Source organism: Neomonachus schauinslandi, chromosome 6 (assembly GCF_002201575.2).
Source record: "Neomonachus schauinslandi chromosome 6, ASM220157v2, whole genome shotgun sequence".
NCBI classification, from domain to species: domain Eukaryota; kingdom Metazoa; phylum Chordata; class Mammalia; order Carnivora; family Phocidae; genus Neomonachus; species Neomonachus schauinslandi.
Window position 1 is genome coordinate 140,162,644 of NC_058408.1, and position 16,945 is coordinate 140,179,588.

The window sequence follows — 16,945 nt, forward strand, 5'->3', positions numbered from 1 at the left end:
CACACACACACACACACACACACACACACACACACACACACACACACACACAATGAATCTAGGTACAATTAAAGGGTAACTTTGGTCAGTTTGTGCTGGAAAGATGGATGCATTTCCTACATAACTCAGAATATTCTACCAATCCTCGACAGAATGGAGAATAATATACATACATAGTAAATATTAGCATATGGGAAGTGTGACCAGGGAACCAACCACTTTCCACCATAAAAATGTTAATGAATTTTTCTCATTCACTCGTTAACATCATATGACAACTTGGAATTTTTAACTGGAAATGGTAACAATAGATTTAATTTATTCGCCAAAATCCCACACTCATAAAGAAAACAATATTTCATGATGTATAACATCACCAAGGGAACCATAATTCATGGCTAAAGGGTCAGAGCTTTATAACAGATGGATTTTTCTGAAGTGGTTTTGAAAACCTAAGATCCAGCCTCAGCAGTTTGACCAACGGTTTGAAATATGCGAAAGAGCTCAAGTCAAACACATTATAAATGGCAGTGGTCCCTGTCACCACAAGCCCACCCCAACGATTACCAGGCTTGGCTGGGCTGCCAGAAACCAAACTATGATTTATTGTTCTCTTCAAATTAGTAAAAGCAATGCCATCCATTGTGAATTCCGAAGCTGATGCTTCAAAATGGGCTTGTGAGTAGGTTACACTTCTGAAAGCACAATTCTTTTAACCTTAATTCCCAGCCACTAGGGAAGGCTCTGCTTTCACCCAAGTTCTTTAGACAATGGTCATAACCTGTAGTATGGGCTATTTCTGGACTCTATTAACTCAAATCCAATTAAAACTCATCAAGAAAGAGCATCAGCAGGAAGCCAAGTTGGGTCAGGAACCTTCCCAACTTTCTCATTTTACAGATGGGAAAATTGAGGCTATAGGACAAAGCAACTGACCTACCCTGCTGGGAGCCAACTGAGGTCTCCTGAGCATTTAATGTATATATTAATATGTAATACATATGATATACATATATATGTATATTGGAGAGAAGTGGCTCTTTAAAATCTAAAGATAAGTATAGGAGTATTTTAATGATGCCCTTGATGAGCACAATTTGCCAGCCTTAAGGAGAGGAGGTGTAAGTTATGGGCATAATACTCACCACGGGTAAAGTGAGCAGAAAGTCGGACACTCAGTGGAGCCAAGTCGGCCAGAAATGGGGCTGCAGAGACCCACTAAGGGGAGTGCTTAGGGCCTGGGGGCAGGTCCCCATCTCAGCCCAGCCTGAGCCCGCACAGCACTCAGCCCGGGTCCTGGCTTTAACTTCTCACACATTGTTCTTACGCATTTTCACAGCAACCAACATGGCGATTTTTCATGTAAACAGACCACGCCACTCTTTTGCTTAAACCCACTGCTGACTTCCCTTCCTCTGATCTCCAGACGACACTCCTACCCTCTTCTCATTACTTCATCTCACACAATGCTCTCCCTCTCTTGCGAGCTCCCACCCCACCAGTTTCCTTCTGATCCTGCAATATTGTGGTGTTCTTGCCTGTTGGGGTTCCTCCACATCCCCCAATAGCTGGTCCTTCTTGGCATCCTCTCTCCATCCAATCTAAAATGGCCCTCCTAGCCACTGGCACACCATCCTGTGACCTTTTCTTCACTGCACGCGTCCCTTGGAATTTGCCTTGACTATTTATTGGCATGCTTGGCACCAGTGTTCTGCCAAGCTAGACCGTAAGTTCCACGAGCACTGAGCCCTTGCTGTCTTGCCCGTCCTCGTTTCCTCAAGGCCTAGAAAGTGCCTGGCACATATTTGCCAGCTGCAAAATAAACAACTGCACTATGTTTGAGAGCTATCAACAATTACTTGAGCCGAAAGAAAAATCTCTTTAATAGCAGGACCCCAGCTCCAGGCGAGAACAGAGCGGGAGGAAAGGCTACGCCTCCTCGGGCTCCGAGTCTATCAGGGACTTCAGTTCACAACACAGAGCACAGAATTAACTAAATGGTGAAGTCTTTATACTGTGCCCACTTACGCTCTCAAACACGCTGCTGAGTGGCAGTACTCTGATTTCCAAGCCGCTCACTCAGGTTCCGTTCGATTTCAGAATCAAGGTGAAGCCTATGGATAAGTATTCAAAAGGTGCTTCAGTAACTTCAAATGAGGCACGTGTGTGTGTATGTGTGCGTGTGGTCCTGACTTCATTATTAAACGATGGACATAAAAGTGCTCTAAAACTCGAGATTCCAGACACGTGTGCACATACAGCATTTTCAACTGCATTTGATGTTGTGAAGAGCAGCTATCTATGGCACTTTGGCCTTGCTGAGAGCCATCCAGTGGCGCATGAGCTCTGTGGACAACAGAGAACGTGGGTCAATTAAGGCTCCTTGAAAAGGTGGCCCCACGGCCCTGGAACTCGGATACACAGAAGGCCCAGCTGCAGGCCCACTGGTCCTTGATGGCCCTCACGGCCTGTGTGGTCTAACCGCCCCAGCAAGCGGCCTTTGCAGATGAAAGAAGGGCACAGGTGCAGGGCAGAAACACGTTGCCACATGCACACACCACGGACACAGCCAAGAAAGGCCCAGCAGTAGCTGCTGCGCTGTCACCTCTAACAAGATTGATCTGTAGTGAAATAAAAGATAATGCAATCCAGGGGAAATAACCGTGGTTTCCTCTGAGAATGTCTGATGTTGTCAGCTTGCAAGGCTACCTCCCTCTTCTGCCTGCCGTGGTGCCCGGTGGCCCAAACACGCAGGCAGGCACTCCTCTGAGCAGGCAGTCCTCGCTCACTCACCACCAGAAGCACGCACCGAGAAAGCAGCGTCTCCCGCAAGTGCCCCTGGCTCCCTGGGACAAAGCCAAAGCAGGCAGGGCCCGGGTGCCCACGGCGGGGTCGGGCAGCCCCAGCCGCTCGAAGTTCCCGCAACGTGTGTGGGGATGGATGGACCTCAGTTTCCACCCCGTGGCTTCTGTTCATCTGAAACCACAGAGTTTTCTGGTTGCTTATTTCTAGCACCATCCGTGGCCCCCCGTGTTTCAAAGTAACAACACAATTCTGGAACAGAGTTTCGACCACAGAAGACACGGTGGAGTCACGTTTTGGACTATCTGTAAGACACAGAACCTTTTGTCTTGGTCTGATGTGACCAGCACCATCCCCAACACATCTGAACTGTCTCATTTTACTGGGCATTCATGTCTTTGGCAGAATGGCCAGAAGCAAAGGTAAGGATGGAGCACCACCTGGCAGGTTCTTGGCTCCCATCTCAGAGAATGTGCGTCCTTACGAAATGGCCCTAGAAGGCCAGCGCCATGTAAATAATTCCCAAAAGCCAGTTCAGCTCTCATTTGAAATCCTAGTAACATGGTACACGGAAGCTGAGGCCCACCATCACGCGGGGCGATGGGCAGCTAGCAGCTTCTGTCTCTGGAAGATGCTCTCCAGTCCCGATAGCTGGTGATTTGCAGATGATTATAACTTTTGCTCTGCATATCATTGTTACTGACAGGCAAATCCCATCAATCAAGTGGCATGACGGATAACAAAAGGAGGCAAACTTGACATAGGGAGCCTAATAAGCCATTTTTTATACCAACCCTGACAGCCATGAATGCTCGCGATCGTTCGAAGAAAAACCAGATCCATTAGAAGCCTTTTCTCTCCCCGTTCTCCCAGGGCTGTGGCACTTGTGCTCCAGAAAGACTTCCCAAACTCAAGCATTTTGTGTCTCAAAAGGAAGAATGCGATGCAGCTTTGGGTGGTGCTTGTATTCTAGTTCATGCAAAAAAAAAAAACAAACCAACAACCCTCTTCTCCTCCCAGAGTGTTGCCATGAACCCCCAATTTGTCAAGGAAGAAAACACACGGAGCAAGGGGGCCCTAATAACGAGGCTTTCACTACATCAACAGTCACAGCACCTTTTCAATTTTGCTCATCTCTGAGTCTCTAGCCAAATGGAACTTATTACTTATAGCTTGTTGGGATTTATGAATTATTTATAAAAGTAGGTCTATGACTCCAGACTCTTAAAAGACAAACACAACAGTCCCCTCATTGTTACCCACAACTGCGCTTCTATCAGAGAGAGCAGACAGACGTTCTCCACAACACACGCTGCAGGTTTGGGCTAAAATAATCGTGAAAATATCAAGCCTGTGAGATTATCTCTCGGCAGCTATTTATGGGATGCCGAGATGTATTTTTAAACCGGTGTCTTTCCTTCTAAGCCAGCCTTGGATTCAAGAGAGATATAGCAAACCTGTGTGCCACGAACGTATTTCCCGGCTTGAATATAGATACGCGCTGCCGATGCTACCCGGTGGTTGCAGACTGTGATTTTATAAAAAAAAAAGGGGGGGGGAGGCGGCACCCCGTTCACGTGTGTCTGGCAGGTTCAACAAGGCCATGCGCACGAGTCTCCCTCTGCATCCCAGAGCACAGGCGCTAGCTGTGCATCCTTGGTCAGGACGGAAACGTGCATGGGAAGACGCAGTTCAACTTTCCATCTCCAGCTCCCCAGAACGCGTGACCTTGGCGGGCAAAATAGGTTAGACACTGCATGCCCTCTCCGGGCTCCATCTCTGTCCCAGGCCCAGCTGGAGGGGTTGCCAGGGACACCTGGGTTGAAGGTATCATGCCATGGTCTTGTCTACACCTCTTCTCGGGACAGCGACATGTTTGTTAGGCAGAGAAAAGACACCCCCACGTGGAGCCGGTATACGGAGCCCTGCCCCAGCAGCAGCTGGCCCTGATACAGGAGCCCCGAGGGACAGGGGTCTTCCAGCTGAACACCCACCCCAGAGACACCTGCTCCTCAGCCGTCCCACGAGTCCCAAGCATGCCTGTGCCCTGATGGGGACCCAGCCATGACTCTCTCCAGTGTACCTGCCCAAACCGTCCAGTCCACACCCTACCTCCAAGCATGGTCCAGAGGCAGAGGCTGGATGGCAGAGGCCCAGAGAGGCCAACGGCACTTTTGGCCACCTCAGGCTATTGTCCCCGTGGTGTCTACTAAAGCCCCAGTGATGAGTCCACAGAGAATGCAAAGCTCCATAACCCTCTGCACACAGACAATACCCTCATTCCCAAAAGAGCAGAGCCAGTGCAGAAGCAGGCCGGAGACAGCGAACTTACCTTGCTGGAACATATCTGCCAGGAGGGCGGAGAAACAAGGGAGGAGAGCGGGGAGAGAGAGAGGAGAAAAAAAATATTAATAATGCTGAGAATGACAATGATGATCTTCACAGCTAACAGATGCTGACTTTGCTGAGCACTCTTGGTGCAATATTTCCTTTAACTCAGAGGTAGTGGTTAAGAGCTCTGGCTCTGGAATGGAATTCCTGGATTTAAATCCTGGCTCAACACTTACTAATGCTGTGGCTTACATTTCCTGAACCACAAATAGATAGAAGTACTGGAAAGATCAAACAAATTATGTCTTATGTTTTAAGAGCTTAGATCAGTGTCCGGCATGTAACAAACATAATTTGGTGGTTATTATTAATATTAATATTATTATTTTTCACAATGACCCTAGAGAGTAGGTTGTATTCTCATCCTTACTAAACAGACTAAGGAAAGTGATATTGGAGAAGATTAGGTCACTCATCCAGGGCCACAGAGGAGTAAGCAATGGGCTCGGCATTGAACCCGAATGTCCGATTCCAAAACCCGTCTCCTCACCCACCACTAAGTGTCTGGCTGGTTTATAAATAACACAAAGGCAACAACATCACACAGGAGAATAAACGGAGGAAGGGTCTACAAATATACTAAGGTTCCTTCCATATTTAAATCACCGAAAAAAAAAACATTTGTATGAATTTTCCACATCATAATGCACAACTAATAACACCATGTCTTCATATTAATCCTAGGTCAAAGCCTGTTAAAAGGTGAAAAAATATTAATTTTTTTCCAACAAATATTGGGGAGGCCATATGCCAAGCACTCTGTCCAGCACTGGGAAATATACATCTAGCAAAAGCTATAAACGAACAAGCAGTCACTAATATCCCTCTAAGGGTAACCACCAGTATGACTTCTAACACCCTACATTCACTTTTTCCTGCTTTTAAACTTAATATAAATGGACTCATACGGTATGTATTTTTTCTGTCTGCCTTTTTTTTTTTTTTTTTTGCTGCACAGTGTTTGTGGGAGTCATCCATGCCCGTGTAGCATGTACTAGCAGGTCATTCATTCTCTTTCCCATATAGTATTCCACTGTGTGATTATACTGTAATTTATTTTCCCCTTGTAATCTTGATGGACATTTGGAGTGTTTTCAGTGTTTGACAATTAGGAATTGCGATGAGTATGTGCCTTTTTGACATCTCTCCTGTGCATTCAGGCTCATCCTGCTTCTACTGCCTCCCAGTCACCCCAAAGTACTCTTGGCTGCTCCTATTTCTCACTCAATAACTTGAAGATGGAAGATATTGCTGGTAGGAACACAGACAGCCCCTCCGAGACATGAACCAGCTCCCGCCCTGTTAATGGGGCTGTACATAGGTACGAAACTTCTGAAAGACAGCTTGACAAGATGTAAGGAAATGTTAAACATACAGTCCTTGACCTAAGAGTACCACTTCCAGGAATTTAATCTACAGAAATAACTAAAGGCACCAAATAAGTCTAACAAGAATGTTCATCGCAGCATTGTGTATAATGGTGAAAGAATGGATATTGCTTGTTTTGTCTACAGGAAATCAAACCACAAATAATTTATCCCACACGATGGGTTATGGTGCCCCTGTTTCAAATGAAGACTGATTACTTTTGAATGAAAAAAATCAGACAGCAACATGAAACATGTATCCTGAGCCCACTTATGTGCGCATACCCATGCACATATCTCCATGAAGAAAGACAGTCACGGAAAAGTTTGTCTTCAGTGATGGAATGTGGGGTCACTTCTTTAAATCTTAGGTAGGCCTTTCTGTATTACTTTAATTTTTTAACAATGGCCATGCTTTTCATCTATAATCTGAATTTTAAAACTTTATTTTCATATTAAAAACTAAACAAGAACTGTATCGTCGACATCGAATTTGCTGCCAGTCGTCAGCTACATCAGCTCCTACGAGGTCACAGAGAGTGGAGAGCCCAGGAAAGGTGCACACGCACCTTTCAAAGATGAAATACGCACCTGGTGGATTAAACAGCCTGCAAGGACAGAATCCCTGTGGGAACAGTTTTCATTCCGGTGGCGCAGACGTGACCCTCGCGAGGGGTGTCATTCATATGCCATACATATGCTCCCAAGGGCACACCCAGACTGTGGCTCAGGTATGACAGGCTGCAGGCTCATGATGCCCAGGGAGCTGGCTAAAACACCACCCTCTCGCTCACATCCACGAAAGCTAACTGGGATGTAAATGGACAGAGTGATGCCGTTACAGGACAACTTCAACTCTGCCCTAATGTGTGTGTGTATAAATATATATATATATATACACTCGATGTATTACTTCCTAACCTCAATCACTCATTATTGGTACAGGTTTTGACCAGCAGTGTGTGGATGGCACTCTCCCCCTCTATGCCTCCATACTCTCCGGAGACTGTGAGAAGGACCATGTGCAGCTTCCTAAATACACCTGCCACCGAATTTTTTTTAATTTTTTTATTGTTATGTTAATCACCATACATTACATCATTAGTTTTTGATGTAGTGTTCCATGATTCATTGTTTGTGCATAACACCCAGTGCTCCATGAAGAACATGCCCTCTTTAATACCCATCACCACTGCCACACGAATTTGCCGCCTGGAACATGCCGTCAGAACCACCCACCCTCTGACCAGCCTGCACACCTAAGGGAGCCCTCCTCCTCAGCCTTCAAATGACACAGCCGCTGCGAAGTTTCTCAGAGCCTATCCCCACAGAGAGAAGTCACTGTTTCTACCCCTGTGCCCCTAATTTGTGCACGTTGCAATTACAGCTCATATTATAGTTAGTTAGTTAGTTAGTTACATAGACTATGAGCTCCCGAGGGCAAGAGTTGTGTGTTTTAATCATCTTTGCGGGTCCTCACTGCCTGGTGTGCTATGCTCCCACACGGGAAGGAAGGAAAAAGGGCTGGTGGGTCTTCGTGCTCATCTGCTCCAACCCCCTCACTTTACAGATGAGGACACTGAGTCCCACAGAAGTAGAAGACTTTTCCCAAGGTTACACATGGCATGAAAGACTCAGTTAGGACTACATGAGATTCATTTAACCTTAATGAAGCACACAAGCTCATCCCTATTATTAGCAAAGTACAAATTAGAGATTTATCATTCTCCTCTAATGAGCACAGACAAAAGTTTCCAACCTTGAAAACATCAGTGAAATAAGATTAGTCTCTCAAATACGGATCCAGTCTCGACATCCGTCCTGAATCCTCACCCTCCTTTCTGCGGCTTTTGACAGGGAGCGCTTCCTTCGAAATTCAGTACTGATTTGAATCACTGGAAAGTATCGGTGGGCCGGGGGGGGAGGAACTTCAGGCAGGGATTTAATGACCTTATTCCTTCCAATTTCACTGTATATTTCATGCTTTAGCAGACAAATCTGCATAGAGTACTATTCATACCTTCTGTTCCAAAAAACTCTCTTGATTTTCATATAAGCTATTTTAGATTTAAGAAAAAAAGAAACGTTTTTCAGCTTCATTTACATTTTGCACCTTTTTATTCAAATCTAAATTTTAATAAACACTAGTATAAATATTGCAACAATTTTGCACATGAGTTATCCTGCAATTTACACTCTAAATTCATGTCTTTTGTAGTCTATGGCATAAATCATTCCGTTCTTGGCATTAGTTAGCTCTCTGCTGTATATAATAATGGCTTGGGTACCTTCTTCAAAATTCCACTTTTCTAGACTGAAACAGCCATCCAGGTTCAATCTCGAATGAATCATGGACAGAACAACAAAATATAAGTGAGAATAAGGTAAATCCTGTGCTGTTTGGCTACATTTTACCTCCCCCAAAATTCTGGACCTCAGAAGATATTAGCCACAGAAATACTCTTACCATCATGTACTCTGATGTTTGTGCCCATCATCCCAAACCACAGGGACTTGTCACTCATAAAATCCAAAGGGCCTCAAATTTGAGTGTGATATTCACCTCTCAGTCTAACCAATCACTAGGAATCATGTGGTAGTCGATCACTTACACGCTCTGAACTTGAAGTTCCTTGTTGATGACCTGGGGATATTTCAATGCCCACACCTTGGTGTTGGGCAGGTTAAGTTAGATAATTTACACAAACATCCTCCCATCAGCTGCTGTGAAGACTCACTCTGAGAGTAAGACTCAGCGCCATCTTTTCTGCTCTCCCAGGAGTGGGAAATCACACAAGCACAGAGCTGGAAGTTGCTAGCACCCACCCAGCCACAGTCAGGTTGAGGCCAAGGGACACCAGCGGAGGAAATAAACTCCTTCAGACAAAGCTCTGCTCACACTCACTTCCCTCAACCCCAATCATTCACGTGAACAAAGAAAGCTTGTTCTCCAGCCCTCCCCCCACCCCCTGGAGCCATTCTGGTCCTATAGATAAATGAAAGGCCGTGTAGAAGTTGGTGACTCAGATGTGGGAAGAAGAAAATAAAAAGGAACTTATATTAGTCTTTCTTAGCCTCGATGTCCAGTTTCTTCCATTAGGAATGAGCATCAAGGGTACTTTCCCTCCCCCCGCCCCCGACAGCTACTGAGAGATTCACACCCCAGAGATCTTTAATGCACTGAGTCCTCCAGAGACAGGGGCCATAAAAAGACTAGATTACTTATTATTATTAATAAGTTATGGCAATTAGGCTGGGTGATTCTTAAACATTGCTGATTAAAAACTTTCTTGAGTGCTACTCATCCACATGGCTAGTGTTTACCTCTATTAAAAATGATTTAACTACACTCTGGGTGAACCCTTCTCTTGTGCCTGGGTTAATAATTAGCAGTGCACAGAGCCACGCGGGTTAAGTGAGCTAGTTCTCCTTTATTTATCTATTGCTTTATTTTATGAGGAGAACTGGATGGCAGTCTTATTGCCCATTCGGTCTGCTAGGAATAATTTACTATTTCAGTCCACAGTCCATGGCTATGGTTAGAGAAACTGTCCCTGTTATTACAACATCACACTTAGCCCACACCCCACAGCAATAAAGATATGCCAAACAGTGAAAGTGTGCCTGACTTCCGTAAGACTAGGGGAAGTAAAGTTACCAGTCTCAAACAATGTAATCATACTACTCTCTCAATTTTGCTTTCTTTTCTAGGTTAAATTATATATGAGGGGAGTTTAGTTTCTTGAAAATGCATGCACTTAACTCCCATTTAAGAAGTCTCACCTGGGGAGATAGCTGTCTTGTGAGTCCTCCTGTGGTTTGAGCTACAGAAAGAAAATTCTCTTTCAAGTACAAGTGCTTTTACAGTAAAGCACTGTAAATTTTACTGGGACCCAACTAACCAGGGGCAAAGGGAGGGATACAGGGAATAGCCGAAATGAACACTGGCTCACCATTAACCAAAATCAATTTCAAGATCAGTGGAGCTACCCGCCCTCACCAGATTTCAAGTCCAGCTAGCTTTACCATGGATATGAAGAGTAACTAGAACTCAGTCTGCTTACTGCTGTAAATCTCTGTGAATGAAGTGAATTCTTTCTTTTCCATGTTGAAAAATGGGTACACCAATGCCTCCTCTCTTGTTTAATACCAGCACTCCAGAGCAGTTCTGCTTGACATTGACTAAGCCGAGGTCCAGAAATGGCAGGTGGGCTTCCCAAGGAGGGCTGGGCTAACTCCTATTCTCCCAAATACAATCCAGTGCCATGTTACCACATAATCATGGCCACTGGATCCCTTGACCTAAGATTGGGTCCTAGCCCCTGGCCAGGGGAAACCTCCTGTAGCCTGTGTTCTCATCTAGAAAACAGGGATGGGAGAGATAACTTCTTCCCTACGCTGGGGCTATGATGAGGATCAGGTTGGGTAATTTAATCAGAAGAGAGACATGGACTTTAGCATCAAATCATAAAAGTTCAAATCCTTGCTAGTTCACCATCCTAGCCATGTTGGGCTAGCTATTTAAACCCTCTGGGGTCTCAGTTTCTTCATTTATAAAATGGAGATAATATAACTTTCTTTTCGAACTCAAAGGGACAACCAAGATGCATGTAAAGCAATTAACACATAGTAGCTGGTTTAGCACATATGTTCAAAAAGTGAAAGTTAATGTTATTGTAATAATAAGCAATAGGACGGCATAGCGAAGAGTTCAGGTCTTGAAGTCAGAGCCGGTTCCACATCTGGCTGTATGACCTTGGGCAAATGACGTTAACCTCCCCAAGCTTTGAATTTCTCATCAGCAACACACAAATTAACAATAGCTCATTTCTGTGCTACCTCATCAATTTCTGTGGAGATTAAATGAGGTAATGCATATAAAAATGCACAGTAACTAGTACTCAGAAAGATTTCTACAAATTGTAGGATTATTAGTCAACACACATGTATTGATTGCCTACCATTTGAAAAGTCTTCGTGACTTGTATAGGACTGTAAAAGTATCAGGGAAAAAAATCCATTAAAATAAAATGATCATTTTGATTCCTTCTTGTCACGTAGCTATGTGCCATTAAGAAACTCTAAAGCCATTCTCAAATATTACCTCATGAATGAATTATTTTTAATCAGAGACCCAATGACATCCTATCTCCAAACACTTGGTATCAAAAGGATTGTGATTAAAACCCAGATGCTCCAGAAAACCAGGGCCCGGCCTTTCTTTTTGGCACCACTCACCCTTCTGACTTTGCCTCTCTCTTCTGGACCTGTCATTATCTCTCAAGGCCACCATGTAAAGGACTTACTCAACCCTGCCCTGGGTTCTGATCCATGTTTGAAGCCATGCTCCCAGAGGCCTAGTGCTCAAAGAAGGTAGGGGGCATAGGGACAGCGGGAATAAGACCCATTCTGCTAGGTGCAGTGGAGTTCTATGAAGAATTTGCCTTTAAAAAAATGAAGGGTTTTGCTGCTTGATTAAATAAATGTTAAAGTTTGAACACAACAAACCACTTAAGTGGAGCCCCTTCCTAACCAGGTGCAAGTCTGCTCTCCTGGAGCCTGGCCAGAGCGAAGGCTCCTCCAGAGCTCCTGGCGTGGTCTCCATGGCACCACCCAGGAGCGTGATTAGTTTCCTGTGTCTCCAAAGCCAGACAGCTCAGGCAGCTGCTTGGCCACACAGCCCATGTCCACGCTCCTCTTGTTTCCCCCAGGTACCCTCAGGCAGCCCCAGGAGTCATGGTGATCAAGCACTAGCCAGAGGGCCACACTCCTCGCTCTCCAGCCCTCGATGCCAAACGCTCACCCTTTCTTTCACGCAGGTAGGCCTCGCATCTCCTTCTGCTTTTTCTTCTCCGTCTCACTCTGGGTGCAGGCTAGGGAAAGTTCTCTGGTTTTCCTTGCTCCTGGCCTCTCTTCACCTTCTATCATGTTAGCAATGAAGACCAATACTTGGCCTGTCTTTGGCATACTTTTGAAGGCACGTGGCAGTTAGTAAATGTCTTTTAGCATTTGTGAGTAAGAAAAAAAATTGTTCTAAAAGCCCTGAAGTACCTTCCTGCTACACTTTCTAGGGAATGTGTTACCAACATCAATCTTGGGCCGCGTGCTTGTAACACATCAGCCAGCCCTGACTTGGGGAGGCAGTTCAAGAGATGCAAGCTAGGAAGTCCCGAAGATTTTTATGACATGCTATCCCTAGTATATCTCATTCCTAGCACAGAGGGATAAAGCTCTTAACTACTGAAAGAACATAAAAAAATAGATTTAGGAATAATACTTTTTATGATTGCATTCTGTATACTGTGAAAGTTATGTTCAAATCTGCTAGTACTTTATGGAGCTGATAAAGTAGAACAGTATGGCTTCCCAGCTAACAGTGTATTTTATATCCATTTAAAATGTTTTCTCTTGGGCGCCTGGGTGGCTCAGTCGTTAGGCGTCTGCCTTCGGCTCAGGTCATGATCCCAGGGTCCTGGGATCGAGTCCCACATCGGGCTCCCTGCTCAGCGGGAAGCCTGCTTCTCCCTCTCCCACTCCCCCTGCTTGTGTTCCTGTTCTCGCTGTCTCTCTCTGTCATATAAATAAATAAAATCTTTAAAAAAAAATGTTTTCTCTTAAATTGAATTACTTTTTGAGTAATTATAATAAGACTAATCTGGGCTTAATGAATTCATGTACAAATACTTTAGACTGCATTATTAAAACCTCTATGATATGAAACTATATTAAACTCAATCCCTCTAGCAACCAGTGTTTTTCTTTGAAAAGAAAAACATACATGACTTTCTCTGAATTCTTTTAAATCGGCTAACTGAGAAATCATAAGAAGCCACGTTAATAGCGCAAACAAAAGAAGAGTTTGATAAATAATATTGTTCTCATTTCCCTAAATTTACATAATGGAGTATTAATTAGGGGGTCACAGAAAGTATTTTTATTAAGCATCCACGTATGCAAGGGGCTGAAGAGTCAGTCCACCTTCCAGACGAAATCAGTTTGGCTCTGATTAGCAATGCCATAAGCCCACTATTGGTTAAAAAAAAAATTACTAAAAATTATCCTGCAGCAATCAAGCCTTATGTTCTAAAAAGTCTCCAAACACAAGGGTCTAAATATCTGGATTCTATTCGCACTAGAGGCAAAGCCACTCATCTCTGGGATTTGGTTCCTCCAGCTACAATCCAGTTTGATCTCTGAGGTCCCTTCCAGTTCTAAAGCATGATGGTTTTAAGTTTAAAATTACACACATTATATCAAATAGGCTCTTATTGCATATAGCTTATTCGTCATCTTATCCACGTTAAATTACATTCACAGAAAAAAGAATTTCATTCCCTGCAATTCACATACATCCACAAACACATCCATAATACGGCTGGTGGTTTCAAATTTATCCCAAGATATTATCTCGGTAGTAAAGTCTTTTTCCCATTACAGATAAATTATAAACCATCTGAAATCTTTAAGGTTCTCATGCCTTCTTCAATCAATTTCTATGCTCCCCACCCAACATACACTTCCTAAAAGACATTCTAGCCATTCTGTTTCCAAGTCAACTGATTTCAGTACCTATGCGTTCCTCAGGCAGATCTGTGAGAGCCAGGCTTTAATCGGATTGGTTGCCCAGATTTCCAAATTCAAATTAGATATTTGCAAATGTCCAACAGGATAAGTCTCTCTCTTTGCCAGGTGATCATTACCAGGATAGACAACTTTAAAGTAAACATAAGACAATGGCCATAATTATTCTGATGGTTTGGCACAGATTACTATCAGGAGAGCTCCCAGGAGCCAGAGACAATTGAAGTCTGAGTTTGGAGAAGCTGCCCCCAGCATCAAGCATTGCTGATTGGAATGATTTGGGGAATGAATATGTTTCAGCATATTGGCTTACACCTTCAGGGAGGAGGTTTGGCCACGTGAAACACTCTGGCCCGACCCCAGTTTCAGCCTGGCCCTACCATTAATCCTCTGAATAAATGGGGACAAATCATTTAAGCACTCTAGGTCCCAAAGGGGGTTTGACTAGAACACCTCTGCCATCCTTTCTAGGTCTCTGGTTCTAACCTGAACGTCCCGGGAATCCTTCCTCGGGACTTGGCTAGACACCCCCAATCACCAGTATGTACCTCTGGTGCACTAATGCACACTCATCATTTTCTCCCCTTCTCTCCACCTAAGCTGAAAGCACCATGATGCCAGGGATGTTCTGTCCATTATAGTCCCAAAGTCCAAGGCAGAATATTAGAGTGTAGAAGAGACATCTTCATATTAATAATAATTAATATGTTTTAGGCACCTGGGTGGCTCAGTTGGTTGGGCGACTGCCTTCGGCTCAGGTCATGATCCTGGAGTCCCGGGATCGAGTCCCGCATCGGGCTCCCTGCTCAGAGGGGAGTCTGCTTCTCCCTCTCCTGCTCCCCCCTCTCGTGCTCACTCTCTCTCTCTCTCAAATAAATAAATAAAATCTTTAAAAAAAAAATAATATGTTTTCAGGGTGTTCAATATATCACCTACTAGTTTAAGTACTTTACACAGATTGTCTTAATCCTCTCCATCCACCCTAAAAGTTAGCTATCATTATTATTCTCATAATAAAGAATGAAAGTTCTCATAAAGAAACAGAGGACCAGAGAGGTTAGCTGAAGTTACCAAAGGTCACAGGGAAGCAAGTGATCTGGCTTCACACCCCAGCTCCTAACCACAATGCTACACTGTCTCTTAATGAATGCCTAATGGACAGATGTGCAAAAGCTTAACAGCCGAAGTACCTCACTCCTTCAAACAGCTCAGGGAGTTAACTTGAGCCATACCCATAATATTTCTTTGTATCTGAATCCCCATCATTCTAGAACTCCAACCACAATTTTTTCTCTACCTTTATTATCTGTGGATTTGGGGTCCAATTGCAGAAATCACCTGGGTGAGCCCTGACTTTGTTAAAACTTTACAAATTCTCTTTTTAAAAAAAAATGCCACGATCTCTGTAGGTTTATGGCAACAGCTGAGGTAAAGTAAGGACATGGGGACAAGACGCAGAGCCAGATGTAAAGATAAGAATTCTAAGACGAGGCTAAGGAAAGGGAGAACAATTCAACACAGGGCTACACACCAGAGTGACAAAGATCTGTCAGCTGATAGAGTGATCATCTTTCTAGGGCCCAGGAAAAGGAGAAAGTGAGAGGTGGGGGGACGGAAGGAGGCAGGGTAGGAGGAAATGCATTGCAGAGAGTACACGTGCAGGTTCTGGAGTCACAGTGCTGGAGCCGGGAGCCTGGTTCAGCCACTGGCCGAGTTAGCTGCCCTCTCTAAGGCTCCACAACCGCATCCGATACACTGGGAGCCACAGGGGCTCTTGTGGGGATTCGAGCACATCCAGCTCCTAAAGAGTGTGTGCGCCCAGCACACAGAGGGCACTTAGAAGCAGGTGATTTGGACAGAGACTTGTGAGAAATGAAGTTTCACGATATCATGAAGATCAACACACTTTTTTGGCCCCCTAGAAATGGTGCTTGTTGTGATGAGTAAAACGTACCTGCATGGATCTGAAAGCAAGAAGTCTACTCTCATGCCCACCAGCCCCTAGCATCAAAGGATGCAGCCCAGGGGAGAGATCGGAGAAAACATGTCAAGCGATGGGGCATTCATTTTCTCCTGGTCAGACTTGTTCCCGAGGAAGCAAGATCAGTATTTATTATGTGAGCAAACATTAAACCCTAAAGTATGACCCCACACTCTATATGACATAAATGCTAGTATCTTGCAGAGGGAGGTGGAAGCAAGTAATTAAATGTGAACGACAGGTACTTCATGAAACTTTCAGAGCGTGGGTCTTTCTTCTGGAAAGCAGTATGTTTTTTAAAGTCGTCTACTCACAGGCTTGGTAGATAACGTGGCTCCTCTCTCTTCATCAGCCCACATCATGGCTGTGTATGGCAGGACCTCACGCTGGGCTGAACTCTTCTATGGGGGAGCCAGGGCATTTCAAGGGGGCAGAGGACCAAGAGAGCTGAGGACCTCCCAATCAGCCTCTGCAGCTGTAAATTTTTATCCTTGTGAAGAAGAGCAGGCAAGCAATAAATGTTGCCACCACATATCATACCCCACTGAGTTGCTTTTCAAAAAGAGAAGGCAAAGTTCACTTGGCAGCTTAAGATTCTTTTAAACCTGTATGATATTATTCACTGGCTTAGCACAGCCATGAAATGTAAATGTCATTTTCATGAAGGATTTGTGCCATTGGCTGGCCCTGAAGAAAATGATTCCAGCATCTTACAGAGCTTAAGAAATTTTAAGCATGCTTTCTCTCTCTCTCTCTCTCTCTATATATATATATGTGTGTATATATATACATATATATATGTATGTATACACATGCGCACACT

At 44.3% G+C, this 16,945-nt stretch overlaps 1 protein-coding gene across 1 annotated transcript in view; it reads right to left on the bottom strand.

Annotated features, from left to right (window-relative positions):
- Window positions 1-16,945, bottom strand: part of GFRA1 (GDNF family receptor alpha 1) — a 220,619-nt gene that overhangs the window by 149,277 nt on the left and 54,397 nt on the right. The window contains exon 4 of the mRNA XM_044916607.1: window positions 5,135-5,149. Coding sequence (XP_044772542.1) covers window positions 5,135-5,149 — 15 coding nt within the window. The remainder of the gene's footprint in view (window positions 1-5,134; window positions 5,150-16,945) is intronic.